Genomic DNA, 26,120 nt, shown 5'->3' on the forward strand with positions numbered 1-26,120 from the left:
AAAAGAGAAAAGAGAGGAAGAGCTTGTGTAGTGGATGGCGTACAGCGGATCACCCCACTATTTGTATCCTCCTTACTTTTTGCACAATCTGAGAGAGAGCGCGATACCTCGACACTCAGCACCACGACATAGTCGTATGTCTTATGGCACTATTTCTGTCCTTCAACATAATCTTCAGCTTACCTGTAAGAACACGCTATCTATCTGTATCAGTCTATGGGAGAACCACGCTGTATCAATGTTATGTTGAGGTTATCTGATAGAGGAACGCGTGGATGAATTTATAATAGAAATATATATATTGAAGTAAACATAAGTATAAGTGTATGCTGATCTAAATCCTCATTATAACAGTGTTACATTACAACAAACGACATTACTAAAAAATTAACCTTAGTGTGTAACTTTAGCTGAAAGTTACAAGAAACAGCAATAAAAATCTACTTATAGCTCTTTTGTTTCTAGACCTTGTAACCCAAAAACAACATTCATAATCAAGAACACAATAATATGGACCTGTCCTTTTTTAATTTTTTGCTTCAGTAAATTCTATTTTCTTCGTAACGGCCGTTTCCAGGCCACGGGTATACAAAAGAGAAAGATGTGGAATTCCTAGAAGTAATTATTTCAACAATATATATATAGGATTTATTTTCAAATTTTAATGTAAAAGACATATCAATAATTATGTTAATAAAATCAAATGTATCATTTTAGTGATTATTTTTATTAAAAGCAGTTAATTAACCCCTTAGCCTATAACGTCGAGGGAGACTCGTTGTAGAGGATTTGTGCCATAAGCGAAAACCACGTGTCAGACTCGTAGTAAAGAATTTGTGCCATAAACGGAACCCACGAATCTGACGCGTGGTAAAGAATTTGTGCCATAAACGGAACCCACGTGTTTAACGCCTGGTAATTTACAAATTGCTAGTGATTCATTATCCACTTTTTGTTAACTGATCAATTGATCATGATTATGCCTTAGACGTCTTAAAAATACTATTTGTCCTCAAACGTTGTTTATTATTTCACAATTCCTTTTGTAGCCCCTAAATATACATGTCATAAAAAGTATACATTTTGCGTCAGTTCGGGCACACGGCTGAGCAGATCGGCAGATAGCGTGTAGGCTAAAGGGTTTTAATTAACCGTTTTACTGTCACGGGTTTTTAAGAATTCGTCCGGATTGTCCCATGCAGCGCGATAGCGTTTCGTTTATTTATTTGCGAGAAATGCCGATCGACGCGATCGCGTTGTTCGTTTTTTTCGTTAAAATATCCGCTCGACGCGCTTGCGTTTTGTTTCACCAGTCATATCAGAAACGTTATATTAAACATTCAAAAGTTTGCGAAATATTCGTGCTTTACGTTTTGTTTGCGCGATAACATTCTACAATATAGAATTTGGTTTTTCAATTCAAGAGGTAATCTATACATCAGTTTTTTTAAATTAACACTAAACCTATCGACACTTCCTGTATACCTATTCCTGCCGTGTGCGGTCAAAATGCCCGGCAATTAAAGAAGTAATAGTTTTTATGATTTAACTTAGATAATGGTTAATTTATAACTGAATGTATATAAAATGATGAACTTTCAAAAAATTTCGTCCAAATTTACTTTTGTTTAATTTCAATTATAGACAAATAAAATTACACTTGTATGTATATAGAGATATATCTTATTCAACTTCGCTGCATTTTTTACAAATTATCTTATTATCAAATGTACATTTGCCGTATACATATTTCCCACATCTTAAATAAATTTTCATAATTTTGTAACCTTTACAATTTTTTATTTGACAAATTTTTTGTAGTAATGAATCTGAACTTGTTGGTAGTTTTATTGCATGATATTTTCCCGCGATTCTTTATATAAAAATAATGTATGCACCAGGTTTATAACAATTTTGTGAATTCTCTATAAATCGGATCCATACTGTAGATACTATTGCAAATTTATTGGTTCATAAATGTTGGCTTCTTTCGTTGTTCTTATCAAATCGTATAAATCTCATAATTTCAGCAAAGTCATTTTTGCTCATTGTTTTTGAAAAAAAATGCAGGTCTCCAAATTTTATTTCATAAATATGGGACATCTAAATTCTTTGCTTGATATGCACCGCAGGTATATATCAGAGCAATAAATGCATCTAGTTTTGTTGCATCTAGCTTGCTCTTAGTCTTCAATACTCCAAATGCTTCTTCTTCTATATATTTTATTATATATCTTATACGGTGATCAATGATAAGATAAAATGCCATCTTTACTTGTCCTTTCATTATATACCGTTTAAAATATCCCTAAAAATGTTATGAACTGATGTCCTGCCAGATTTGGGACTTGCATCTATTTCTCTCCAAACTGTCCCATCGGGCCCATTTTCGATACGTTGGTTCTTTATATCAGTCTCACTTTTTGCTGTCAACAATAATTTCTTTCTTCTTTTCTCTGGACGTGAACGCTTATTTATAAATAATATTCAACTCCGATTCGGTTGTAAATAGCTTTTAGCTGAACAGTCTTCTTCTATGTCTGTTATTTTTTTTTATAATTTTATTTTGAGAAGTCTTGACATTTTTAGGGTAAATATTTATCACAGAATAACGCTATGTACGGAATACAAAATTATTGTCAAATTTGATATGCTTTACTTTTCCCTTTATAACAACATTACACAAAATGCTCTGAAATGCTTTCTGTTTGAGTTTTAGAGATAACAAGTTTAGATGTCGACTGATTGACTAACAAACTGAGATGTATTCTGGTCGAAAGGACGATAGCAAGTAAGAATGTGGTCTGTGACGGCGATATTTATACGAAAATATTGATGAATATTGGCCGTTCTCCACCAACGGTTACTCGAGGGTGGAGTTGAGAAAAACCTGCTTTTTCCCTTGTTTTATCGCAATGAACAATAACCCTAAGAAAGTTCTCGACTTTTAAAATATTTATAACAATGGACTGTAAAAAATGCTAAATTTTATGGCGGTTCCTTAAGATTATTATGGGCCTGAGTTGATATGTCTTGACAATTGGTGGTCATCTTGGTCGAGGGATGCGATTATGTTTTATGACAAGATTACGGGTGTAACAGCTATTATTATTTGTTAATACTGATTTTGTTTGTCATCTGATTTTGAGATAGCCTTTTCTTTGTACTGATTGCATTTATTTTAAGAATAACTAAAATATTTTGTCGGCCGTTTGCGGTAGGCAAGGCAGGATACAAATTTTTCTTAGAAAATAAAAGAGCAAACTAAAAGTAAATACTGAAAAATATATTGTACGCATGTTTTAGGAAAAGTCAGAAATTATGAAGCGATATGATAACGTTTAAATATGGTTAAATTTGTCTAGAAGTTCGAGAGCGGTCAATTTAACCGGCGCTGGTAGGTTTAATGTTAATTTGATTATTTATTATTCGTGTATCCCTTGTAGAGCAATGGATACGAAAAAGAAAAGAACGAAGTCAAGTTGGAGACCTAATTCAACTTCTGAATCTGACGATAGCAGTAGTAAGATCGTTCCAGTTTCAAAAAGAAGGAGAATAGACATTTTTGATACATCTAGTAGCGAAGATAGTATTCCATGCAATTTTATCTGTTCTGCTACATCTGCAAGTACTTCTATTAATGATATAGGTGAACAAGAGAATTTATTTTCCTTTACTGAAAGCACTGGGCCACAGTCATCGCTAACTAACGAATCTAAACCTATCGATTATTTTAATTTGTTCATCGATTCATTCCTGCTAATATTAATGGTTCGCGAAACGAATCAGTACGCCGAATAACTAATAAAATCATGTGAAATCACCCAAGGATCTCGAATGAAACCATGGAAACCAGTTACTTTGCTCGAAATAAAGGCGTTTATAGCAGTTTTATTGGAAATGAGGATAACGAGACGACCAACAATATGTTCTTATTGGACTGAAAATTCAAGGAGCATACCCTGGTTTTCAAAAATGTTTTCGCGAAATAGATTCCAGCTTATTTATCAATGCTTTCACTTAGTTGATAATAAAGAATGTTTCCCACCAGGTCATGAAAAGTACGACCCATGCCTAAAATTTATGCCAATAGTTGAACACGCGAATAGAGTATCCAAATTAATTTCGACGCATGCTTCAAATGACAATACCATTGTAATTAAAAAACGAAATGGAAACGAAAGAAGTAGAGTAAAACCATGCATGGTTGACGGTTATAATAGTTATATGAGGGGAGTTGACAAATCGGACAAAATGTTATACGTCTATCTTGATGAACGCCGCACGGTAAAATATTGGAAAAAAATTACGTTTCACATCATTGCCCGTATAGTATTAAATTCCTATCTATTTTATAAGGAAGTTAGCAAAAAGAAGCCAATGACTCGATTGGAATTTACATCAAGTATTATATCTGAAATAGAGCATGAATGGATGCAAGTCAAAAAACAATATATGGTAAGTGATAATGACAGAATATTTGGCTTGATGAAACTACCAGGCAGATATTTAAGACAGTGCGTAGTTTGTAGCACTAAAATTAACGGTATAAAACGATCGAATTTAATTTGTGCGCAGTGCAAAAAAGGGCTTCGTCTATTATGTCTTCATAAACATGTCTGTTTTAAAAATAATGAATGTCATGATCTTGTAAAACCATGACTATAATTTTAATGTCTTTGTGTATTTACACCTTTGTGTTTTGATTTAATATATATTGTTTATTTTTTTCATTTATCGTCCTAAAAGCATAAAAATATATAAAGAAACAAGGGCAATGGGTGAACTAAATAAAAGACTTACTTCTAAACATGACAATTAACATTAGTAATCTAGTTTTATATCTATTATAAATAAAATATTATATTGTTTTCTTTATATTTTCAAAAATGTTGGCAACATATTTGTACTATGCAGAAGTATATGTAAATAAAAGGAAATTCAACAAAAACAGCTTATTTATGCAGGTGGTTTACAATTATTTGAAAAAAAAAAATAATTAAAAGTAATTAAAGTAAGAGAAAACTCTGATATGACTCGTAACGAGCTACATTCGGAACCGAGCGTGTTGCGAATTGACGATCGTGACCAAACATCGCGAGACATTTCACCACAGTACGCAAACAACGCGATCGCGCTGCGTGGCGCTAAAACGGTTAATTTAATAATAGCAGTTAATCTTATGAATTTAACAATAGGACAAATATATTTTCAGCATTGCCAAAGAGAATAAAAATTGAAACTATAGAATAACTGAACGATTGTAGTTTATAAACAAGATAATGTTTTGGGTAGAATAAGAAACGTATATATGTATCTTTCGTGTAGTTAAGTGGTGCATATTATATGTACAAATGGTACTGTGCATGAACAACAATGAAAGCATAAGCAATATATTTAATTTTTTTACAACAATGGTTTTCCTGAAATATATTTATGTAAAATTAATTCACCAAATACAATTTTATTTTCTGTAAGACGGGAATTATCATTAGCATCTATCACATATATGTATAGTAAACAACTTCTCTTTCTTAGACAATTTACAATTAGTTTAACGTACAAGTTTTAATTATTAGTTTAACAAATTTTACACTTTTTAGTATTTTTCGTTACAAAACATATATAATACAAATGGAATAATAGCACATAGACAGAAAGCACTGCATCAAGTAACGTTCCGTTAAGGGCCGTATCGAATTAGCAGCTGTGGGACAAGTCACCTGGAATCTTTGGAAGAATCTAGATTTTCTCGAGATCTTTTTCCTTTACCAATTCATGTAAACTTTTCTAAGTCTTCCATGTTCATGGACTCAAGAGCGGATGAATCTCAAAGATAGTACTTCGAGGAACGGCGCGCAATTTCACCCATCAGGGTAAGCAAGGAAGGAAATCCAAGAATAGAGAAGAGTGGACAGGCGTCGAAATTGTGACCGAAGATGAGTTTTTTTGAGCAGATCAATTTTATCTATTTTTGAGAGATAATTTTCTTGTATTCTTGACAAGCTAACTTCAGAATAAATCTTAGCTTTAAAATAAAAGTTTTTTCAATTTTCGCGCACTCCGGCGAGCAGGGCGGTTCAACTCCACGCTTCAACTCACTCACCATTTTTCCCCAAAACCGCAAACGTAACATAACAATTCAAAGTTGAATTTTTTTTTTTTGGTGTAATATTAATATAGATACATAGATATTTATGGGAAATTAATATTAATATACTGAACACAGCCACATAAATAGGTCTTAACACTAATATACCGAAAGCATAGAAAAACCGTCCGATAATTGAGTCGTGAAAAATCGACATAGTAGATAAGAAGTATCGTTCTGTCCATGCATAATATGTACTGAATGTATCAGACAGAGCCAGAGACACTCTATTTGTCCCTGTTTGAACAACGAAAACTTAGTTACCTTCCATGTTGCTTTTTCATGACTCAATTTTCGGGCACGTTTGATTGGCAGATTTCAGCACGGCCCATAATGTGACATGAAGTGGACAAAAATCAAAATAATTATTATTCGATTTTGATCTCATTATTCGATGATATCATCAGTAATATAATGAATTGCAGTAATATAAGTAATACTGAAAGAAAAATAAAACAAACTCAAAGTTGAATTTCTGTTTGGAAAAATTCCCTAAAATGTCACTATAAATGTGTTTACTATTGTCAAAACTGTATTTGAAGAGTTCAGGATGTAGAAGTTTAAATTTGAAAACTTAGTTTACATTCAACGGCCAGTAATGCATGTTCGTATGTAAATTAGTAAAGTTTACTATGGTGTATAATAAAAGAGATTTGGCGAAAGCATTTTCGCCAAACAAAGTTAAAAAGTTGCCAAAGAAACGAATTTCAAACAATTCAATAAAGCCAAGCACAAGTGGAAGCCCAAGTTTATCGATACAACCTGAATCTAGTTCGCAGACGAGTATTAAAGTAATCGTAAGAATACGACCGCAAAATGAGCACGAACAGCAGGGCAATTGTAAAACTGTTTTGAAGATCGTTGATGATAAAATGCTAATTTTCGATCCTAAAGAAGAGGAGAATCCATTTTTTTATCATGGTGTTGCTCAGAAAGGTCGTGATTTGCTTAAGAAACAAAATAAAGAACTGCAATTCATTTTTGACAAAATATTTGACATGACGTCGAATAACAGTGATGTCTTTGAGGGAAGTACAAAAGATTTGATATGCAATCTTTTGGATGGTTATAATTGTTCTGTATTTGCATATGGAGCAACTGGTGCTGGAAAAACTCATACTATGCTTGGTAGTAGCAATGATCCTGGTATCACATACAGGACAGTCGCAGAATTATTTTCTCAAATAGAACAGCAGAGTGATCAACGTGAATTTAATTTAGGTGTAACGTATTTAGAAATTTATAATGAAAATGTGCAAGATCTTTTACATAAATCCGGTCCTTTGCATTTAAGAGATGATGGTAGATATGGAGTAGTCGTTGCTGGTCTTAAAATAATTGCTATTCAGAATGCCGAAGAATTATTGACACTTTTAGCGAAAGGCAATAAAAATCGCACTCAACATCCTACTGATGCAAATGAGGAAAGTAGTAGAAGTCACGCTGTTTTTCAAGTTTATATTAATATCACCAACAAAATGGATGGTCAAGTACGACAAGTTAAATTGTCTATGATTGATTTAGCTGGTTCTGAAAGAGCTTCTGCTACAGGTTGTAAAGGGGCAAGGTTTAAAGAAGGTGCAAATATTAATAAATCTTTATTGGCTCTAGGCAACTGCATTAATAAGTTAGCAGATGGTGCAAAACATATAACATACAGAGATTCTAAATTGACTCGTCTCTTAAAAGACTCATTAGGTGGAAATTGTCAGACAGTTATGATAGCTAACATAGCACCTTCTAGCTTTAGTTATGAGGATACATACAATACATTGAGATATGCAAATAGAGCAAAGAAGATCAAAACTCATATAAAGAAAAATATTATATCCTGTGAAATGCATGTAACTGCATATATAAAAATGGTTGAAGAACAAAAGAAAGAAATAAATTATCTAAAACAAAAGTTATTAGCATTTGAAAATAGTTCGCTGCATGTATTACCACAAGGTCAAGGTAATAACATTAATGAGGAAATAGATAATAAAGCTGCACTAACTGATAGCAATAAATTAATTGAATTACTTCAAAAAAAGAAAATTCTGAATGAAAAAGTCCTTTCATTAGAAAGCGCAGACAAGATATTATGCTGTAGAATTCAATATAAGAAAGCAGCAGATGAAAGATTGCATAATCTAACAGCAGCTGTTGATACTTTGACACTTGAAGAACAAAATGCAAGTGGTAAATCAAGAGTTAATAAATCGCTGCATTACTTTGAACGACAAAGAGATTCTTTAAAAATACAGATGGAAGCAGCATGGGAGGAACTGTGTTCAGTAGAAACAGAAATACAAAAACTGTATGCGGAAGCAAAGTTAAAGAAACTTGCAAAATTAGAAGATATGTTTGCACTACAAACTAGTGAAATAGAAAATTCTAGATTACAACAACAGTGTGAACATGCAAAGAAAGTAAGTAATCTTCAACAATGTGAAATAGAGTCTCATTATTCAATGATTAAAATGATGAGTACAACATTACAAAATTATTATAACATGATGAGAGGATATGGAACCATGACAGATACAATGAAGGAAGAATTTAAACAGCTGATCAAATTATTGGAAGGAGTAAGAAATATAAAATGGTCAGATATGGAAACAACTAAACATGAGGAGTGCTTTTATAACTTGACGTGCCTTAGTGTACCCCATTTAATGGATCCCCTTAATAGTAAGATACCTATATATGTATTACAACCTCTAAATGATCAAGATGCATTGGATGCAACTTTCAATACATCTTGTTCTGAAAAAGAAGTGTTTGATACACAGAATGTAACTATCACATTGCAAGAAGAATCAACCATGGATTGTAATACTGATATGAAAGTAATAAAGGAAAGTACAGAAGAAGGACAAAATGTAAATTGTATACAAGAAAAAGGTAAAAAGCGTGTCCTTTCAGATAAAAATAATATGAATGTAACAAAGACTCCTATCAAACAAGCAAGGAAGATATCCCCAAAACATAAGGATATTACAATCTGTACAATAGGCATCAAAGATAAAGAAAATAAAAAATATATGCAAAAGCCACATGTAACAATGAGCGCTAAAAGTATAACCATATTAAATAAGTTAAAAGCAGATAAACTCAAGAAAGAAAATTTTGATATAAATACATCAAATAGAGGATTGAAAGCAGTAAGGGAAAAAGAAAGGAAAAGATTAATGTCAACACATCCCTATCAAAAACTGAAAGAAAGACAAAAGTAAGTGTAGGTTTTAATAAATTGCAATACAATTATTGGCATTGTTTAACAAAAAAGACTCGGTAAGCCTTACTAAATTAGTATATTAAACTATAATGACAATGGTCCTAAATTATTAAAACAAAAAATTTTTGACATTGTTAAAAGAGATAAATTTCCAAATTTTTACAAGTAATTCAATATTTTTCATTTGGAATAAAAATTATGACATTGTTGCAGATTCTGTCCAGTTCTACCTTCATCACAAATTCCATGATAGCAACAGTAATAATGTGAAAATTAATTTAATAACAAACAAATGTATATGTAATTTTTTATATTGGAACCGGAAAGACGATAGATGGAGTCTGACTAAATATTTTATATTTTTAGTGACATATAAGTACAAAAAATTTATAGTATAAAGTAACATTATAATAAGCACAAAAATGACATTGTAATAAGAAAAATAATAATTATAAAATCTTGAAGATGTTAGTTATAAAATTGAAATTATATAAAATTATGCAATGTTATAAAGGTGCGAATGTATCTTCCAATTGTATTCGTTTAGTAAAAGTATTTGTGGATTTATATTGCTTTTTAATGATATTTTAATAAATCATCATTTATAGACCGAATATTGAAAAAAGAACACAAGAAAGTAAAATAACATCAATTTACATTTATGTTATAAGGTAGCATTTACTTCATGTTTCATATTGTGGTGCAATAATCAGAAACACCTGCAGGAGAAAAACTAATTTGCGGAACATTGTTGGATAAGAATGTATGGTTACATCGATGAATATTACAAATGAAAATTGTTTGCCTCTTAGTTGTGGTATGTTTAATACATGACTATCATAGGTCAGAAATGAAATATGCTGTAATTTATGAACTTAATTGCTTTTTAAGTTATCAAAGATGCAAAAGTATTTTTAATTTAAATAAAATAAACGAAATTGAACTTAAATTTTAGGTTGTTATTTGTAAACATCCTAAATTTATTTTCTTCTTTTTTGCATTGCATAATGCGACCTGTATTCCAAATATATGGTATAGCGCATAACGATATGTCTTCATAGTCAGTGTCCGATGGTAAACAATTTTGTCGAAATAAAAAATTATTGTACAACTACTTCCATAATCCTCTAATTTTTTTATAAAAACTTACCTTTTCAATTACATTATATCACATTATCACAGTTTTATGTTTTTTTTTTTTACATGAATGTTCCATAACAGTTAATACAGTTAAACTAGGAATGACAAACATTACAAACTCAATATTTTTATTTATTTATTCTTTACTTTTCTTTACTTATTTTTAAAATCATAAGACTTTAGGTTTAACACATTTTTAACAGCTTGTCTGTATTTATTGATTGAAAATTGATCTTCTCCTTTATTTATTAAATCAGAAACTGCAATTTTATATTCTGTTGCATGTGGGATGTATTCATAGTTGGGATCAGTTGGCATTTTTGGCCAACTATACAAGGACGTTAAAGATTTTCTGCTTTTACTTTTATCCCAGTCATAATATTCCATATCTACTTCAGATTTTTCTGTTTCCCATGGTTCAAAACGCTAAAAATAATTCTTGTTTGATTTGCTTTGCTTGTATGCTATATTTATCAGAAAATTGATATAATTAATAAAAAATGACTTACCCAAGATATATGAAACAATGCAGTTAGTAGGTACTTTACATAATCTAAATTCTGTTTTCTACTTGGACATCTGTCTGCAGTTATTGTTATTATATCTGTGTTAGGATTATACCTATCACCCACTAACCTAAGTAATTTATCTTTAGCATGAGCATCTAAATGCAAAGAGGATAGTCTTACTCTCAAATTAACTATTCTAGCAAGAGGTTCTCTTATTGTAGGAGAAGAATAACAATAATCAGATGTAATTATTTCAACAGGAAAGTATTTTACACATGCTTCATCTGTTTCCAATTCTTCTGGCCATCTCGTACAAAATTTTTTTAATGCTTCGCAATGTTTTTTAATAACAGGTGGAGTAAGATGTAAGAAGTTTGGAATTTTCAATAACTCTGCATTTGCATATTTGTTAGGATGTATACCTTTCTTATTTTTATATCCTTGTAGTAAAGGAAATGGTACGATATCAGGATGAAATGTTCGCGCAGCAGGCCAAGTTGTCTGCCAATCTTGATTAGCTGATACTTTACTTCTAGTTTTAGTTAATATATCCACAATTGTGTTTGTTTCTAACTTTTTGTTTGTAGCTTTCTTTTCACTTGGTAGTATTCTCAATACCCGAAATTCTTTGACAGAAAGTATATATAAATTAAAAATACGCACGAGCATTACATAATAAAAATATGTTTATGCTTTTGTAAAAAATTATATTTAATAGGAAGTTTGGTTAGAAGAACGTTATAATACCTATATCATCATCGATGCTCGCAGAAGATGATAACGAAAGTTTCATGATTTTTAATGACGTTATAATATTTTGGGTTTCATAACGTCTTATTAGCGATAACATTTTAACAATTATTTCTCGATACTTTGTTAATAACCTTAAATTACGTTTTACGATTTACACAGCGAAGAGACCTATCTAAGTAAGTAATTCGTAAACGGACCAATTCTGTATATACATATATACGCATGTGCATATTTTTCTTAACTGTATAACGAATGTTGTTATAATATAATACATAATTAGATAGAACTTTAATTTTATTTATTTTTTTATTTAACATCAGATACAAAATCCGTTTAAGTAAATGTAAACGACATTTTTGTGTGAATGATAATCTACTCTGTAACAAATAATCTTCCTTTGTTTACATATAATCTTTACATATATCTCTTTTTTTATATGATCTGAAGTTCTGAAGAATATCCGAGAAAGTATGACATATTTTAAATGAATTAAAACATTTCTAAAGAAAACCGCGATTGAAATATATGTATATGCTACAATAGATGGTACTATATGATTTCTATGAATTAAGATGTTAGCATGTTTTTCGAAATAGTTTCAATTTTAAGGATGTGTGTAAAATAATTAAAGATTACAAAAATTGGTAATTATGAATCTATGTAATCTAAGCAACGATAAAAGAAGTAAATGTACTTAAAAACTGATATTTGCAAAGTTCGTTTCAACATAGGCGCTCAAAAAAGATCTGAAGTACATATACATATAATATAACGTATGCATATACAATCGATGTTTGTAAATGTGGTTAAAGGTTGGTATTTCGAGAGATGACATCCTTCATCCTTCGGATTATTTTTGATGAACGTTGATGTTGAATATGTCGTCTCCACGTCCAAAATCTCCACGACCTCCTATTTCGACGAGGAAGGATGAAAAAGAAGAAAGTTTCTGGGATAAGATTGGGACCTTGGGTCGAAAAAAGCGTATCAAAGAAGGTATCACACTGCGTTTACATTACGTTGTGACAAGTTAACTTTGCTTATGCTTCTTTTACGAGAATTTACGGGATGTATTTCCTTATATGGTACGAGTAGCTTCAAACTTTAAAAAATGATATTGTTGATAATGTCGATGTCCGATTTGTATTTTTTAAATGTTTTTTCTTAAAATTACTGTTTATATTTATTTTGAATTTGTTTGATATAGTGCAAGAGGTACAGGAGGAAGGGAAATATGCAATTGATTCACCAGGATTTGCAGCCAATCCAGAGATGCCACCAGAAGAATATGCGTTAGATGAAAACGAGGAACGGTCAATGATAGAGCCTAGGTCTTTGGAAGATTCTAAACTTAAAGAATTAATATTTGTCTTGATTGAATGGATCAACGATGAATTAGCTGACCAACGGATTATTGTTAAAGATATTGCAGAGGATTTGTATGATGGACAGGTACTACAGAAACTATTGGGTATGTTATATAATAGCGAAATTGAGTAGAATTCTTCTAATACATGGAGTCTAAGTAGGCATATTTTTTTTATTAATTTTAGAAAAGTTGACGGGAAAGAAGTTAGATGTTCCTGAAGTGACTCAATCAGAAGAAGGTCAGAAACAGAAATTAGCAGTTGTGTTGTCAGCTGCTAATCAAGTATTAGGACGCCATCCTCCTTACAAATGGAACGTAGAATCTGTTCATTCGAAAAACATTGTTGCCATTTTACATTTATTGGTTGGTTTGGCAAGGCAATTCCGAGCGCCTGTTAGATTGCCAGAAAGAGTAGCTGCTCAGGTTGTCGTTGTGCGTAAAAAGGATGGCCAGCTAATACACAGAACGGTTAGAGAAGAAATTACATCGACGTACGATGATTTGGGAATGCGTTGCGAACGAGACGCTTTCGATAGTCTTTTCGATCATCCAGCTGATAAATTAGCTGTAGTTAAAAAGGTATGTTGTTCGTTTGAGTTATAAAAAATTATATGCTCTCTACAATGCAATACATAGTTTTATTTTCTAGTCGTTGATTTCTTTCGTCAATAAACACTTGAGTAAAGTTCATTTGGAGGTGACAGATTTAGATACGCAATTTCATGATGGTGTTTTTTTAACTCTTCTACTTGGACTTCTCGAAGGTTTTTTCGTACCTTTAGGTAGTTTTCATTTGACACCTAAAACACATGATCATAAGGTACATAACGTTTCATTTGCATTTGATATTATGCAAGATATTGGTCTACCAAAACCCAAGGCTCGCCCAGAAGGTTGGTATTGTTCTTAACTGCAATACTTATGAAATATCGGAACTAAATGAATGTGACTGGTGACATTATATTTTGTTTGCAGATATTGTAAATTTGGATCTAAAATCAACTTTACGAGTATTGTACAATTTATTCACAAAATATAAAAGCATGAATTAAATTAATAAAAAATTTAAAGAAGGATAAATATAATAAGATTTGAACAAATTAATGAGAGTTAATTAGTGTTACTAATGTTACTAATGTTACTAACCAAAGAATATGGTTTTCATAATTGGTACGCGAGCAATGTACTTTTGACAACGGATAAAAAAAGTGAGGAATAATAGATGTAGTAGAAGCAAAATAGAAAGGATATTGTCATGTCTTTAAAATCTAATATTTCTTCAAAATTATAATCCTTATGTTATTATTCAAATTTATTCAAGTTAAATATAGTTGTACGAATTTTATACATTCTTATGAAGATTCTAAGAAATATAAAAATTTTACTTTTTAAATCTATCTGATATTTTTCATCCCTGATAGTTCTTTATCCCTGATAAATTGTTTTCATCGGCGCCTAGTACGAATTTTAAATTCTTTTTCTTTCCTTTTCATTATTATTAATGCTCGTACAAGGAGATGATTCTTAGAAATTTTACAAGTTTCAATGCACATTTTCAAAATTGCTTTCGTAACGTTTAATTTAGCTATGCTTTACGCGACAGAGGATGCAAAAGAACAAGCGCATAAACTGTTGGATAAAATATTTAACATTGCTGATCAATTTCAAGCAATTTACCAACTTAAGAAAATAAATTATTCATTGTTATCAAGCGGTCGATTGATATATAATGGCAAAGCAGAACAGCGTAATATGTATCGATCGATCGTTATTCAGATGTAACTTGTCTTGGGAATGATGCTTATGCATTGATTCAGGTAGAATTGCCGTCGCAATTTCAACGATGTCGAAAGAACTAAAAATATATCGAAAGTATGCTAGTTTCGTAAAACGTTTTCTCCTCCTTAGTGGGATGTGTCCGATTACGAAGGAGCGGGATGCATTTTATCGGTGCATATCAATTTGGTCGATATTTTCCTCTATCATTTCACTCTGTGCCGTAGGAAATTTTTGCTCACAGAATGTTCAGAATATCGCTTTGCTTACCGCTTCGTTTTCCCTCTTCTGTGCCATATTGAATACAACTATGAAGGTTTGTAAGTTTATCTACATATATTTTAAAAGAATCCATTTCACTCATATAATCGAATTGACACTTCTAACATTTAAATGTGTTATACGTATCCTACTTTCAAATTCAACGAATCCGAGTCGTAGGCAAACAAAGATATTCAAGATTCAATTTATGTAATTGAAACATGAACGATCGAAACTTTTTATCGACATTTTACAAAAGGATACCTTTTGCTTTTTTAGGCTTGCTGCTTTTTCATCTATCAAAATAAACTGCAACAAGCAAATGATATACTCAGTTCTATGTTGGAACAAGCACTAAGCGAAACAGATATAAGATCAATAGCTTTTTCCTGGGTTCGAACGTTTTATCGATTGATTTATCTACAGTTTACGTTAATGACAATCAACAGCACTATATACGCATTTAAACCGTTGATTACGAGAATACTTTACGACGCGAACAATACAACAAATCTACAATATCCTTTACCCTTTCCTGCAAGTTATCCTTGGACGATCGATTCAATGTTAGTCTGGAAATTGCATTATCTCTTTGATTTGAATATTGTTTGGAATGTAATCTCTGTATCTACCGGTGTAGATGGATTTTTCAGCTTTTGCTTATTTCGTATATCGGTAATGTTACGTTTGTTGGGTTTTGAGTTCGAGATGAGATTTTCAACTGACGAGAAGAATAAGGCGAATAAAGAGTATGAGGAGAATCGTAAACGGATCTTTCAAGAATGCGTCAACAAGCACGCTCTGTTACTGAAATGTCGAGACATTGTTCAAGAAGCTTACGGACCCGTCATACTATTAACGACAATAACGAGCGCAATGAGTCTATGTACTTTAATATTTCAGGTTTTGCAGGTGAGAGTGCCGATAAAGATAATTGAGAAAATACTTTACACAACATCTGTTTACTATTTACACATTTAAACTCAGTTAAATTTGAGATTCTATTGATTTTCATTCGGCGTTGCTTCTATGCATGCGTAAATATCTATAATATCTAAAACGATTACTTAACGGGTTGGTTGTTTGACAGGTCAGAGGACAAATCATCGGTAAAATCATAATATGTATTGTTTTCATTTTTATGAAATTATTACAAACGTTCCTGTACGCCTGGCCTGCAGACGTAATTCTTATTGAGGTTCGCAGATGTACTTACTTGTTGTCGTCTCGAGTTATCGTGATCTCAAATTGTTTTTTAAACTAGCGAACAACCGAACGAATGGATAATCAATTATATTATACGTAGACTTGCAATCAGCCTCCCTTAATCTTCGTTTCTTTCGTAGAGCGATCGTTTTCGTCACAAGGTTTATTTTAGCGATTGGTACAAACACAAGGATACTAGTTTCGCAAAAGGCTTTACGCTGATATTAGCACAGAGATCAATCGTTCTGAAAGCGTGTGACTTGATGCAAGTTTCATTGGATCTTTTTGTTAAGGTAATCTATCTTTCGATTTAATCATTTTCAATACACCTGTCTCGTGTATATTTCCAGGTTTTGAATACCGCAGTATCCTACTATTTCTTGTTAGAAACCATTGATAAGGATAAATAATATAAATGAAACTGGTACTGATATAGTATTACGATAGTAAGAGTACCTAATAATGATGATTACGATGATAATAATAGGGGAAAAAGACATCAAAAAGAAAAAGCATAATAGCTTTGTAAAATACAGTTTTCGATGATCTTCAAGCATAATAGCTTTGTAAAATGCAGTTTTCGATGATCCTCAAGCTGCAAAATGATTTGTACAAATTGTGTATTTGCCTAATCATAGGTAGAGCAACAGCATGGTACCAAGTCAACGCTGTTTTTTCTCTTCTTTCTTGGTAGATGGTAAATAAAAGCAAGATAATACGTATTACAAATATATTTCAAGTTTGTAGTCTATTCTTTGAAAGTTTACAATCAAACCTAATCCATTTTTTATATTCTAAATGGGTTAAGATAATAAGTAAAAATATTTTCTTCCGTCCATTTCGTTGCTTGCTTTCTTTCTTTCTTGCTATCTTCCTTTCCTCCTTCTCCGCTTTTTCTTTCTCTCTTTTCATAATGTTTAACAAATTTAACAACCTTTATGATTATCGTTCTAGAAATCTGCAAGGATAGGTTCAAGTTCGTACCAACAAGTACGTACCGTTTTGACATTTATTGGTCTGCTTGTGACATGTTGTGCGACGCTCCAGTTATCCATTCGGTTATCTACATACATATATGTATATACACGTATATAGTATATATCTAAGTATACATGGGTATTTGATAGAGAATGTAAGGAATAAATGGGGTGATGCACGGAAGAGACACGAAACAGGCTGAGAAGAATTGCCGAGGAGGTCGACTTATCGTGATCGGCTCATTGCGAATTGCGATTTTCGTTTATACTCGTGTAAACTGATAGACGCGATATCGAGAAAGATATTACCGAATCACGCGACGTTGCGGCGCGGGACGTTCTTGCATTTTCTTTGTTCTCCTCTTTAAGGCTTGTGGTATTCGACCGCGTGCCCGCCATACCATATCTCTCGTTCTACGCCTAACCTGCGTTTTCTGCTCTTTTTCGCTTTATATTTTTTCCATCTTTCGGTAAGTTAATTGACGTTATTATTATTATCTTTATTTCTATTTTTCAATCTCTCAATTGCGTTATATTACTTTATGTATATTTTATTCTCTTTTACAATCGTCATTATTATTCCTTCTCCCTCTCTGCTAACTATTTCTACATCTTTTCCCTCTAAACTCTTGGTCCTCTTTTTGATTCGTCACATATTACATATTTACCTTTTACTTCTAAGTATTATAGTTTGAGACTGCGGAGACTTAAGAAAGTACGGATATTTCGCATAAAAAAGTAAATTAATTTCCATCGTTTACATTTTCTCGTTAAAAGGAAAAGATCGTTTCTAACGAAGACGAGAGACTCGTACAGTATGAATAATAAAGAGGACGATAAAGATGCGAAATTAGAAGGTTGTTTAAAGCTAAACGTCTGTTCTCGCAAAAGGAACATGTTCGAGGAATGCTCTAAGATCTTTCGTATCTTATTGGCAAGTTGGAAAGAAAATTACAGTCAACTTCGCAACGATGAATTTAACGAAAACTTAGAAGACCTGATTTTGCCGAGCAACGAAGACTGGCGTTACCGAGTCTATTATCGACTGGTCGAACTGCAAAGAGAATACGACGTCGATTTTGTAAAAAGAAGGTAATGAACCGATTTTTACGGCCGTAAACGATGAGTTTATGAATGAGATTTCACTTGGAAAGGATCGTCAAAAACGCGTGCACATCGATCAGTTACTCCTACTCGAAGAGGTTGCTTCTACTTATAAATAGTTTGCTAATTATTTTATGGCCTTAGATACGTAACCTGCGTTTTGCAAATTCAAATAACGATACGAATGTCGCTTTTCTTTTCCAACCTGAATTCGTCCAATATCGATCGATCTGTTTCTATATTTTGTCGATTTAATTTTGGACTGTGCGCATACGACTTGATTTTCCTTTTTAATCATTAATCTTGACACGCTCATGTTCGTTCCGTATGGCTGAAACTGTAGAGAGATTCGAATTAATCGGACCATGTCGATAGTACGTTTTGATCTTTGTACAAAAGTACAAACAAACGAAAACTACAAATAATGGAGAAGTAAGTAAAACGCGTTTCGCGAAACCCCGTCGTGAACCTAATTCGATGACAATAAGGGAGTGCTGTATACATAAGTAGTAATGAAACCGAAGGGTCGAGGAAACCAGATTGGGGACGGAAGTGGAAACGAAGTTGGAAGCGGAAAGGAATCGAAAGAAGAACGATTGGGAATGGGAGCCAAAGAAGCATGGACACAGTTTGACAATGGTTAAGCCTAGAAAATATGGAAGCGAAGAATCGAAGGGAGGATCGTTGATGAGCGTCGATAGGATCAGTGGTTCGATGATAGAAACATGCGTTCAACCAGGTTGGCGCGTTAACGATATTCTGTTAGCCGCGAAAGTTCTTCGGAAGGTTCAGCCTTCTCCTATGTACTCGGACGAGGCCGAGATGCGTCGTGTATTTGGACTTGTCTACGACGTTCTCAGATGTAAGTCGAGGAACGAGTCCACGCGTTCTCATCCGATTACGAATTTCACGTTCGAATATTCTTCTCGTCGCATTCCATAATTTTCTGTTCTTTCGTATAATTTAGACAAAAAGATATTCGTTCGTGCCTTGGAGGATATAGGATTTTGGCAGCACAACAACGCGATCAAGGATCGAGAAAAGATCGTTTGGTTATTGCTGTACGATTTACAAGGAAGAAAATTTGCGAAGCCACAGTTCGAGATCGCCAATTTCGAAGAACGCGAGAAGATCTTTGAGGTAGGATTTCTTCTTTCCTTTTTTCTCCTTTTGCTTCGTTTCATTCTCCCGCGCTTTTTTCACCCTTTATTCTACTTGTCTCTCTGTTACCGATTTCCATCCCTGCATATGTACGCGTGTATTGAAAATGTATTCGACACCTTGAAATTGTACGTATCAGGCTGCTGGCTTAGCGGATGTCGAGAACGCTCTTCTGAATGTAAAGACTCGTCTCGCGGCAAGTATTTCCAGGCTACGGATCCGCGGCTCTGCCCTCAACCTTGGTGAATATTTTTCCTCCGACGTGATAGAACTTTGGTAGAGACTGACAATGAGTATCTAGCTAAAGAAAACGGCGTCTACGTATGTATTTATTATTGCTGTTATATTCCAAATCTGAAAGATGAATTGTTGCCGAGCCGATTGCGCGTCATCGAAGGCGTCGCTTGGGGTGTACAAGCTAGGATCGCTTCCGGATGGATAAACAGCATGAAAATCGTCAACAAGACAAAATTCCTCGAGGAAATGTCGAAACTGAAATTGACGCATTGCGAAAGCAAAGGAGCGAAGGTAGAACTTGAAGAGAATGAGTATGCGTTCGATCCAATTTGCCCGAAGATGGTTCATTTACACGAAAGCATGCGGGAAACGCTGGCTGTTTCCAGTATCGTTCGTGATCACCGTTTCGTATTTCTGGTAGGTAGCCGAGAAATCAGAGAAAACCAAGAACATACTTTAACTTTAACGATGGTTCGTTCGAACGAACAGGAAAGATCATTGTGTATTGGCGCAGCAGCGTTGGTACAGGCGATTCGCGTTGGTCGAGTCTACGGCCCGGTCATTTTAACGCATTCCCTTGCGCCTCGACACACTGGATATCTGGCTGGGCTTTTGGCCGATATCGAGCACGCTGGTAAACTCCTGGCCTTTGGAGCTGGCGATCGTCGTTGCGAGTACGAGACCTACCTGAAAAACCTCGGCATCACCTTGCAACGGTGTCGCGTCTTCTCCGAAAAGTATCTTTTCAATTTCTTTTTATTGAGTATGAGTATTTATTTTATTGAGTTTTATTAAAAGTATCTTTTTATTGATTCGTAGACTCGATATTTTCGATTAACTCGTTCAGTGCGGACGTGACTCAAATACACGCGTTTCGTCGACGTATAAAACTTCGCATTGGATCTGTTAAATGAAACATTTTAAGACACGAGTGACTTATATTTCGTTAGGTACGCGTCTCATTTGACGACGAGCGAATCAGAGAGGGCCACCGTAGTGTTAGCGGTGCCATCGTGTACCTACACGGGGGTCAGAGATATCGTCGATCTTGCAGTGGCACGAGGTGGAGACGTGGGTCTTCTCGAATCGTTAACGGATGGCTACACTAACAGCCTTCACGACGACATTGATGACAACTACGAACGACAAGATAACAATTGCGAAGACGAAAAGAATTATAACGATCATGAACAGTGGCGTACTTTTTTGACCGATCAAATGTCCACTTTGAAATATACTTTGACCAGGCCGAATGTACAATTTGTCGTATACGAAGTGCACACGATTTTACCCTCAGAGACAACGGAGATGGTTCGGCAGGTGGTAGACTGCGTTAATAGGATGGCCATGGAGAAGTACATTCGCGAACATCCGGTAAAATATCCATAAATTCATTGCTTCCAGCTCGCTAGTTCGTATCGGTTATAACGTGCTTTGTTATTTATCGCAGAGGAAAGCGCCGAAGGAATCATCGAAATCGGTCAAGATGGATGAGGAATTGCGAAAAGACGATCATGCCTCGACACTGTCTGCGAACATTACCGTAAGGTTTACCTTGATGTAATATAGCAGTACGATAGGTTCTATCCGCGCTTTCTTTCATAAGCTCGTTAAAAGATTTTTCTTAAAATATAAGATCCCAGACAGCGATCTCTTCGAAGTGAGCAGCATCGACGATATTTACGGAGAGAACGTTAGTGATATGTTAAATCCAGGATGCTTTCTCGTGGTAATAAAACGTAAAGAAATGGTGCAATTCGACTCGCTGTTTATGATCAAAGTAGCAGAATCGAAGGGTTTGTTCGGTGATCCGAAAGCGCAACAGCGATCGAAACAGGAGTCCGTCATCGATCAGTCGATTCGACAATCCTTGCAAACAAGCGCACAAAAACGAGCAAAGCGTGTCAAGGTCGGTTTCACCTTTTTAAATATTTTTAACTCGATTATTCTATCTTATTATATCTTCCTTTTCATTTCGAGAATCTCTATTGCAAGAAATATACGTATACAATGAACTATGCGTATGAACTTCTTAACATTTGAATTGGAAGAATACTTCACGCGCTTTTGGTTTCTCTTCTTGTAGGTGGAGATCGAGCGTATAATGGCACATACGTACTCCTCATTATCGAAAAGCGTACAAGAAAATCAGGTTTGTCCACGGCACAAACGATGCGCCAGTTGGGAGGAAGCGACTGGATTGCAGGTAGAGAAAGCATGCTCCATCCACGATGATGGATAGAAACAGAAACGTTTACGTTCGCGTTTCAACCACGCGCGAGTTTGCAGTATTAATCGCGTATTGGTAGAAGACGAAATTTCAATTTTTCAATATGCTCAATTTATTTAAATGTACAGCTACTCATCTTCCGTTGACTCTTTTTGCTTAATACGCAATTTCACATCCTGATTTTATCGTTGGCCGATGCTGTAACCGATATTGTACGTCCATATATCTACAGGTGTTCGAAAATGCAAAGTTGGACGTTAAAACGTGGCGAAAGCAAAAGAATAACGTGAATCCTTCGAACACACCTCTGTACGCAACTTCGTCACGGAAAAAGGTAGGTAACTATTATAAGTATTAATATAAATACTTGCAATTTTACATTACGATACATATGATCGCTATTTTGAAACGTCCAGGAATTAGAAGCGATACGCTCGATCTTTTCACCGCGATCCGAATTCAAAGCGTCCACGTTGCATACAGAGCCGAAGCAAAAGAGATCTTCGTCCACATTGACCAATTCGCTCAACATCGAATCTCTGCCCCGGTAATTCTCATCTCGTTAATTCGATTTCTTCTTCTTTGAATCGATTTCTTTTCCTTTTCGTGAATCACCTAAATGCTTTCGTCATTCTCATTAAATTGTTTTATACTTATCGACATATAGCGAGGAATGGAGCCATGCTACTTCGTCGATTTTGAGGTCACCGATTGTTGCTAGAGCGGCGCGTCTTATTCGTTTGGAGGATTCCATCGATAGCGAGAATTACGAGGAAGTGAAGAAGCAAACGCGATCAAAGACAGGCCACCGATACTGGGCATCGAGGAAGACGTCCCGTCTATTACATCCTGTCGGATCACCATCCAATGTATACAGCTCGCTCTTTGATATCGTTTAAAATAATTACCGGGACGCTTGCAGATGTTCGAGACGTTGTTCGCTCGAAGATATATCGTTCCCGACCTTTTTTTCGAATTTCTAGCTATTTAAAATCAAGATTGCACGAAAATATTAAACATGAAATGTTCAAAGAAGACCGGTTGCGGTCAAAGATACAAAATAAATCAATTATTCGCAGTATTGAAAGTTTAATAAAGTCGCAGTAATGATTCCGTATATTATACATATTATATTTATCGGTGACGATAATCTCTTTAGATATTCTGAATATGACAAATCAAATGGAAAATTTCGCAGTATGGAAATAAAAGAAGTTAGAAGAATAGCGTGTGGCGTGCTGTTATACGAATGACGAGAAAGGAGAGAAAGTTAACAGCAGACAGAGTTTCGTTTTCATTCAGAGCTTGTTAGCATATAATTTATACGTACAATTATATGTAATGTTGGTTGCTATGAGATCCATGGTATTTGTGGAATCTATGGAAATGGAATTGAAGGATGTAAATGTGGATTGGAAATTGCCACCAGCGAATCGTCTTCTAGCGTCGAATACGGCTGAAAAGGTGTCGTAAATTTGATTTCGAAAGTAACCTGTTTGGGAAATGAAACTGAAACAGAAGAACTACCAATAAAAGAAAAAGTTACAATTACGTTCCGCATTTGTTTCCAATCTTCTTCGATCCGTACAACGATATTTACGATGATACGAAAATTGCAATTTTGATTAATGTTTGAGAAAATTACGAAATCATCGCTTGAAACTTTCATCGATGTTTAACACAGGAAACATTGGACGGCAATATTAATGTAAATCGATGAACAACAAAAATAATGAATCTCGAATTAAACCTTCGGCATATGAAACAACGAGTCGTTATAACTAAATGGTAGCTAAATAGAAGAAGAATGTATCTCTTGAGATTATTGAGAAGTCGTCTAAATCTTCGATATCTCTTTTTTTCTCAACGAAGAAAAGTAACTAAAAATGTGGTGTCGGAAACGGTAAAAAATCGCAATTTGTAGTTTCTATACTCTTGAATAACGCTAATAACGAGACAGCAACTAGGATGATTTGATGGAATTACTGAAGCCTCCTCGTTTTCCACTTCTCCTAAGACAATAACATTCGTTTGATTTTATTCGTCAAATGATGTACATGCATACAAACGATTAAAAGAAAACTTATGAAATACATGTCCATATATTACATTATATATATAATATAGTATATATATATATATTATAGTATATAGTATATAGTATATATATAGTATAAAGGTGCCGTCAGGCTATCAATATATATTGTCAATATTTCATATTGTTCTCAATTAGAAGACGAATCAATATGTATTGTCAATACGATATTGTCAATATTTATTGACAGACCACATCTTCATTGAGAACCTTGGAATATTGACAATATTACGGATTGTCCAAGGGAACCCAAAGTAATAGATGAAAGTAAAAGTAAAATCGCCTGGAATTCAGGTGAATTTTTGTGGCCTGATTGGGGTTTGGTTAGTTGGCAAATAGCAGAGCTGATTCGATCTGCAAAAATTGTATAAAAAAGGCGGTAATACTTTCGAGTTGATCCTTTTGTTGTTGCGTCTTTTTCAATAATTATTCGGTTTTTTTTTAACCGATAAGAAAGATCTTCATTTAGACACCGGTTCAGACAACAATGGAACGAACACGTGCTTTTCTTGTGTTGCTTAGAAATATGAATTATATCGTTTGGAGAGCGGACCCTCAGAGAAAATGACAATGAACGAAGAAGAAGCGACTTACGCGTTGAAAACGATGATCTACATCAGACGAATGGAAAACAAGGCGGCGGAATTATATAGATTGCGCTTGATCAACGGTTTCCTTCATTTATATTCTGGTCAGGTAGAATTTACGATTAGCCGGATTAACCGGACGTCGCGTCATTGCGAGAGCGACGATAACAGAAAAAGAAAGGAGAAGAGAGCGAAAGAGAGGAAAGAGAGGAACCATCTGTAAAAAAGAGAACTATGTATTTGCGCAGGAGGCAGTAGCCGTCGGTACAAAGATGTCAATAATGGAAAAGGACAGTTTAATCACAGCTTACCGATGTCATGGTTTCGCAGTGGTATTCGGTACATCGGCACGAGAAATATTCGCGGAGCTGATGGGTCGTAGGACTGGAATTTCGAAAGGAAAAGGTGGATCTATGCATATGTACGGGAATCAATTTTTCGGAGGCGACGGGATCGTCGGCGGTCAGGTAGAGAAGTGTAATGCTTGTCCTTCTTGATCGGCAAATTAGCTTCTACTTGATAGATACCGGTTGGCGCTGGGTTGGGATTCGCTCAAAAATACAACGGCACGGGTGGAGTTGCTTGGGCATTTTACGGGGATGGTGCTGCGTCTCAGGGTCAAATCTACGAAGCATACAACATGTCGAAATTATGGAATCTGCCGGTGGTATTTGTATGCGAAAATAATAAGTACGCGATGGGAACGGTAGTGCAGAGGCATTCGGCTAACACCAACTTCTATACGCGAGGAGATCTAATTCCAGGGGTGAAGGTAAGGAAGAGTGGAGAACAAAGAAGAGCAACGCGTTCGTTTCTTTCCTGTGTTTTTCTTATTTCAGGTAGATGGCATGAGAGTGATGGATGTTCGCGAAGCTGTGAAATTTGCTAGAGACTACGCTCTTAGGAACGGTCCGATTCTTCTTGAGATGGTCACCTATCGGTACTTTGGTCACAGCATGAGCGATCCTGGCACCTCTTATCGTACCAGAGACGAAGTGAAGAAAATACAAGCTGAACGAGATCCTATCGAGTTATTGACCAAACTGCTCGTGGAGAATGGTGTGAAAACTGAAGCGGAAATTCTTGTAAGACCGCACGCGCGTGTCCGCCTCACATTCCGTCCGTTACTCTTTCCTCTTCTTTTCACTCTCGCTTGATCCCAACCCACTCCCTGTGCATTAGGAAATTAGGAAAAACACGTACAAAGCAGTGGACAAGGAAATGGAACAAGCTAAAGCCGATCCGTACCCGGAGATGTCGGAAATCGCAACGGATGTTTACGTGAAACCATTGGAAAAAACGCGCGGCAAAGCACCTTGGGAAACTCATTAAAAACGGAAT

At 34.5% G+C, this 26,120-nt stretch overlaps 6 protein-coding genes across 12 annotated transcripts; 5 read left to right on the top strand and 1 right to left on the bottom strand.

Moving 5' to 3' along the window:
- Nucleotides 1–6,751: 6,751 nt before the first annotated feature.
- Nucleotides 6,752–10,492, top strand: LOC122569454 (kinesin-like protein KIF18A). Its single transcript, XM_043730524.1, has 2 exons — nucleotides 6,752–9,368; nucleotides 9,588–10,492. Exons 1-2 carry the CDS (start codon nucleotides 6,754–6,756, stop codon nucleotides 9,622–9,624), a joined length of 2,652 nt encoding a protein of 883 aa, XP_043586459.1. The 5' UTR covers nucleotides 6,752–6,753; the 3' UTR covers nucleotides 9,625–10,492.
- Nucleotides 10,493–10,637: 145 nt separating this feature from the next.
- On the bottom strand, nucleotides 10,638–11,952 carry LOC122569466 (28S ribosomal protein S35, mitochondrial). Its single transcript, XM_043730549.1, has 3 exons — nucleotides 11,771–11,952; nucleotides 11,024–11,649; nucleotides 10,638–10,940 (listed from the first exon to the last, which is right to left on the bottom strand). Exons 1-3 carry the CDS (start codon nucleotides 11,871–11,873, stop codon nucleotides 10,668–10,670), a joined length of 1,002 nt encoding a protein of 333 aa, XP_043586484.1. The 5' UTR covers nucleotides 11,874–11,952; the 3' UTR covers nucleotides 10,638–10,667.
- On the top strand, nucleotides 11,818–14,245 carry LOC122569465 (beta-parvin). The gene is made up of 6 exons (XM_043730548.1): nucleotides 11,818–11,952; nucleotides 12,589–12,772; nucleotides 12,984–13,247; nucleotides 13,330–13,724; nucleotides 13,795–14,038; nucleotides 14,121–14,245. The coding sequence occupies exons 2-6, from the start codon at nucleotides 12,646–12,648 to the stop codon at nucleotides 14,195–14,197; spliced, it is 1,107 nt and encodes a 368-aa protein (XP_043586483.1). The 5' UTR covers nucleotides 11,818–11,952; nucleotides 12,589–12,645; the 3' UTR covers nucleotides 14,198–14,245.
- A 142-nt stretch (nucleotides 14,246–14,387) lies between these two features.
- Nucleotides 14,388–17,224, top strand: LOC122569463. 4 transcript variants are annotated; one of them, XR_006317471.1, is made up of 5 exons: nucleotides 14,388–15,237; nucleotides 15,462–16,094; nucleotides 16,273–16,380; nucleotides 16,489–16,681; nucleotides 16,739–17,224. XR_006317471.1 is itself a non-coding variant. In XM_043730545.1 (5 exons), exons 1-5 carry the CDS (start codon nucleotides 14,989–14,991, stop codon nucleotides 16,796–16,798), a joined length of 1,203 nt encoding a protein of 400 aa, XP_043586480.1. In that variant the 5' UTR covers nucleotides 14,388–14,988; the 3' UTR covers nucleotides 16,799–17,224. The 4 variants fall into 4 exon arrangements, 3 of the variants coding, with proteins under 3 accessions (XP_043586480.1, XP_043586481.1, XP_043586482.1); XM_043730545.1 differs by having other exon boundaries at nucleotides 16,529–16,681; XM_043730547.1 differs by lacking the exon at nucleotides 14,388–15,237 and having other exon boundaries at nucleotides 15,619–15,748; nucleotides 15,823–16,094; nucleotides 16,529–16,681.
- Nucleotides 17,016–22,999, top strand: LOC122569453. Of its 4 annotated transcripts, none has more exons than XM_043730521.1 (13): nucleotides 17,016–17,085; nucleotides 17,343–18,457; nucleotides 18,994–19,331; nucleotides 19,437–19,609; nucleotides 19,770–19,872; nucleotides 19,992–20,604; nucleotides 20,818–21,241; nucleotides 21,318–21,410; nucleotides 21,504–21,776; nucleotides 21,954–22,073; nucleotides 22,330–22,431; nucleotides 22,514–22,644; nucleotides 22,765–22,999. In XM_043730521.1, exons 2-13 carry the CDS (start codon nucleotides 18,183–18,185, stop codon nucleotides 22,994–22,996), a joined length of 2,877 nt encoding a protein of 958 aa, XP_043586456.1. In that variant the 5' UTR covers nucleotides 17,016–17,085; nucleotides 17,343–18,182; the 3' UTR covers nucleotides 22,997–22,999. The 4 variants fall into 4 exon arrangements, with proteins under 4 accessions (XP_043586456.1, XP_043586457.1, XP_043586455.1 ...); XM_043730522.1 differs by lacking the exon at nucleotides 17,016–17,085 and having other exon boundaries at nucleotides 17,374–18,457; nucleotides 19,992–20,284; nucleotides 20,357–20,604; XM_043730520.1 differs by lacking the exon at nucleotides 17,016–17,085 and having other exon boundaries at nucleotides 17,374–17,835; nucleotides 18,143–18,457.
- Nucleotides 23,000–23,904: 905 nt separating this feature from the next.
- Nucleotides 23,905–26,104, top strand: LOC122569471 (pyruvate dehydrogenase E1 component subunit alpha, somatic form, mitochondrial-like). Its single transcript, XM_043730558.1, has 5 exons — nucleotides 23,905–24,000; nucleotides 24,715–24,888; nucleotides 25,028–25,246; nucleotides 25,303–25,551; nucleotides 25,619–26,104. Exons 1-5 carry the CDS (start codon nucleotides 23,905–23,907, stop codon nucleotides 25,934–25,936), a joined length of 1,056 nt encoding a protein of 351 aa, XP_043586493.1. The 3' UTR covers nucleotides 25,937–26,104.
- Nucleotides 26,105–26,120: the final 16 nt, after the last annotated feature.

The sequence above is a fragment of the Bombus pyrosoma genome, linkage group LG7 (assembly GCF_014825855.1).
Source record: "Bombus pyrosoma isolate SC7728 linkage group LG7, ASM1482585v1, whole genome shotgun sequence".
NCBI lineage: Eukaryota > Metazoa > Arthropoda > Insecta > Hymenoptera > Apidae > Bombus > Bombus pyrosoma.

Excerpts from the sequence above, each read along its gene's own strand:
- LOC122569466 (XM_043730549.1), bottom strand. The coding sequence starts at position 11,873 with ATGTTATCGCTAATAAGACGTTATGAAACCCAAAATATTATAACGTCA. Across the intron at positions 11,650-11,770 it reads GAGCATCGATGATGATATAG|AATTTCGGGTATTGAGAATA; the intron begins GTATTATAACGT and ends TTTCTGTCAAAG. Across the intron at positions 10,941-11,023 it reads CATTGTTTCATATATCTTGG|CGTTTTGAACCATGGGAAAC; the intron begins GTAAGTCATTTT and ends AATTATTTTTAG.
- LOC122569453 (XM_043730521.1), top strand. The coding sequence starts at position 18,183 with ATGAATAATAAAGAGGACGATAAAGATGCGAAATTAGAAGGTTGTTTA. Across the intron at positions 19,610-19,769 it reads AACGCGAGAAGATCTTTGAG|GCTGCTGGCTTAGCGGATGT; the intron begins GTAGGATTTCTT and ends TGTACGTATCAG. Across the intron at positions 22,432-22,513 it reads CAACTTCGTCACGGAAAAAG|GAATTAGAAGCGATACGCTC; the intron begins GTAGGTAACTAT and ends TGAAACGTCCAG.
- LOC122569471 (XM_043730558.1), top strand. The coding sequence starts at position 23,905 with ATGTATCTCTTGAGATTATTGAGAAGTCGTCTAAATCTTCGATATCTC. Across the intron at positions 24,001-24,714 it reads AAAATGTGGTGTCGGAAACG|AAATATGAATTATATCGTTT; the intron begins GTAAAAAATCGC and ends TGTGTTGCTTAG. Across the intron at positions 25,247-25,302 it reads ACGGGATCGTCGGCGGTCAG|ATACCGGTTGGCGCTGGGTT; the intron begins GTAGAGAAGTGT and ends TCTACTTGATAG.
- LOC122569454 (XM_043730524.1), top strand. The coding sequence starts at position 6,754 with ATGTTCGTATGTAAATTAGTAAAGTTTACTATGGTGTATAATAAAAGA. Across the intron at positions 9,369-9,587 it reads AAACTGAAAGAAAGACAAAA|ATTCTGTCCAGTTCTACCTT; the intron begins GTAAGTGTAGGT and ends ACATTGTTGCAG.
- LOC122569465 (XM_043730548.1), top strand. The coding sequence starts at position 12,646 with ATGTTGAATATGTCGTCTCCACGTCCAAAATCTCCACGACCTCCTATT. Across the intron at positions 12,773-12,983 it reads AAAAAAGCGTATCAAAGAAG|TGCAAGAGGTACAGGAGGAA; the intron begins GTATCACACTGC and ends TGTTTGATATAG. Across the intron at positions 13,725-13,794 it reads AATTAGCTGTAGTTAAAAAG|TCGTTGATTTCTTTCGTCAA; the intron begins GTATGTTGTTCG and ends TTTATTTTCTAG.
- LOC122569463 (XM_043730545.1), top strand. The coding sequence starts at position 14,989 with ATGTCGAAAGAACTAAAAATATATCGAAAGTATGCTAGTTTCGTAAAA. Across the intron at positions 16,095-16,272 it reads TAATATTTCAGGTTTTGCAG|GTCAGAGGACAAATCATCGG; the intron begins GTGAGAGTGCCG and ends GTTGTTTGACAG. Across the intron at positions 16,682-16,738 it reads CATTGGATCTTTTTGTTAAG|GTTTTGAATACCGCAGTATC; the intron begins GTAATCTATCTT and ends GTATATTTCCAG.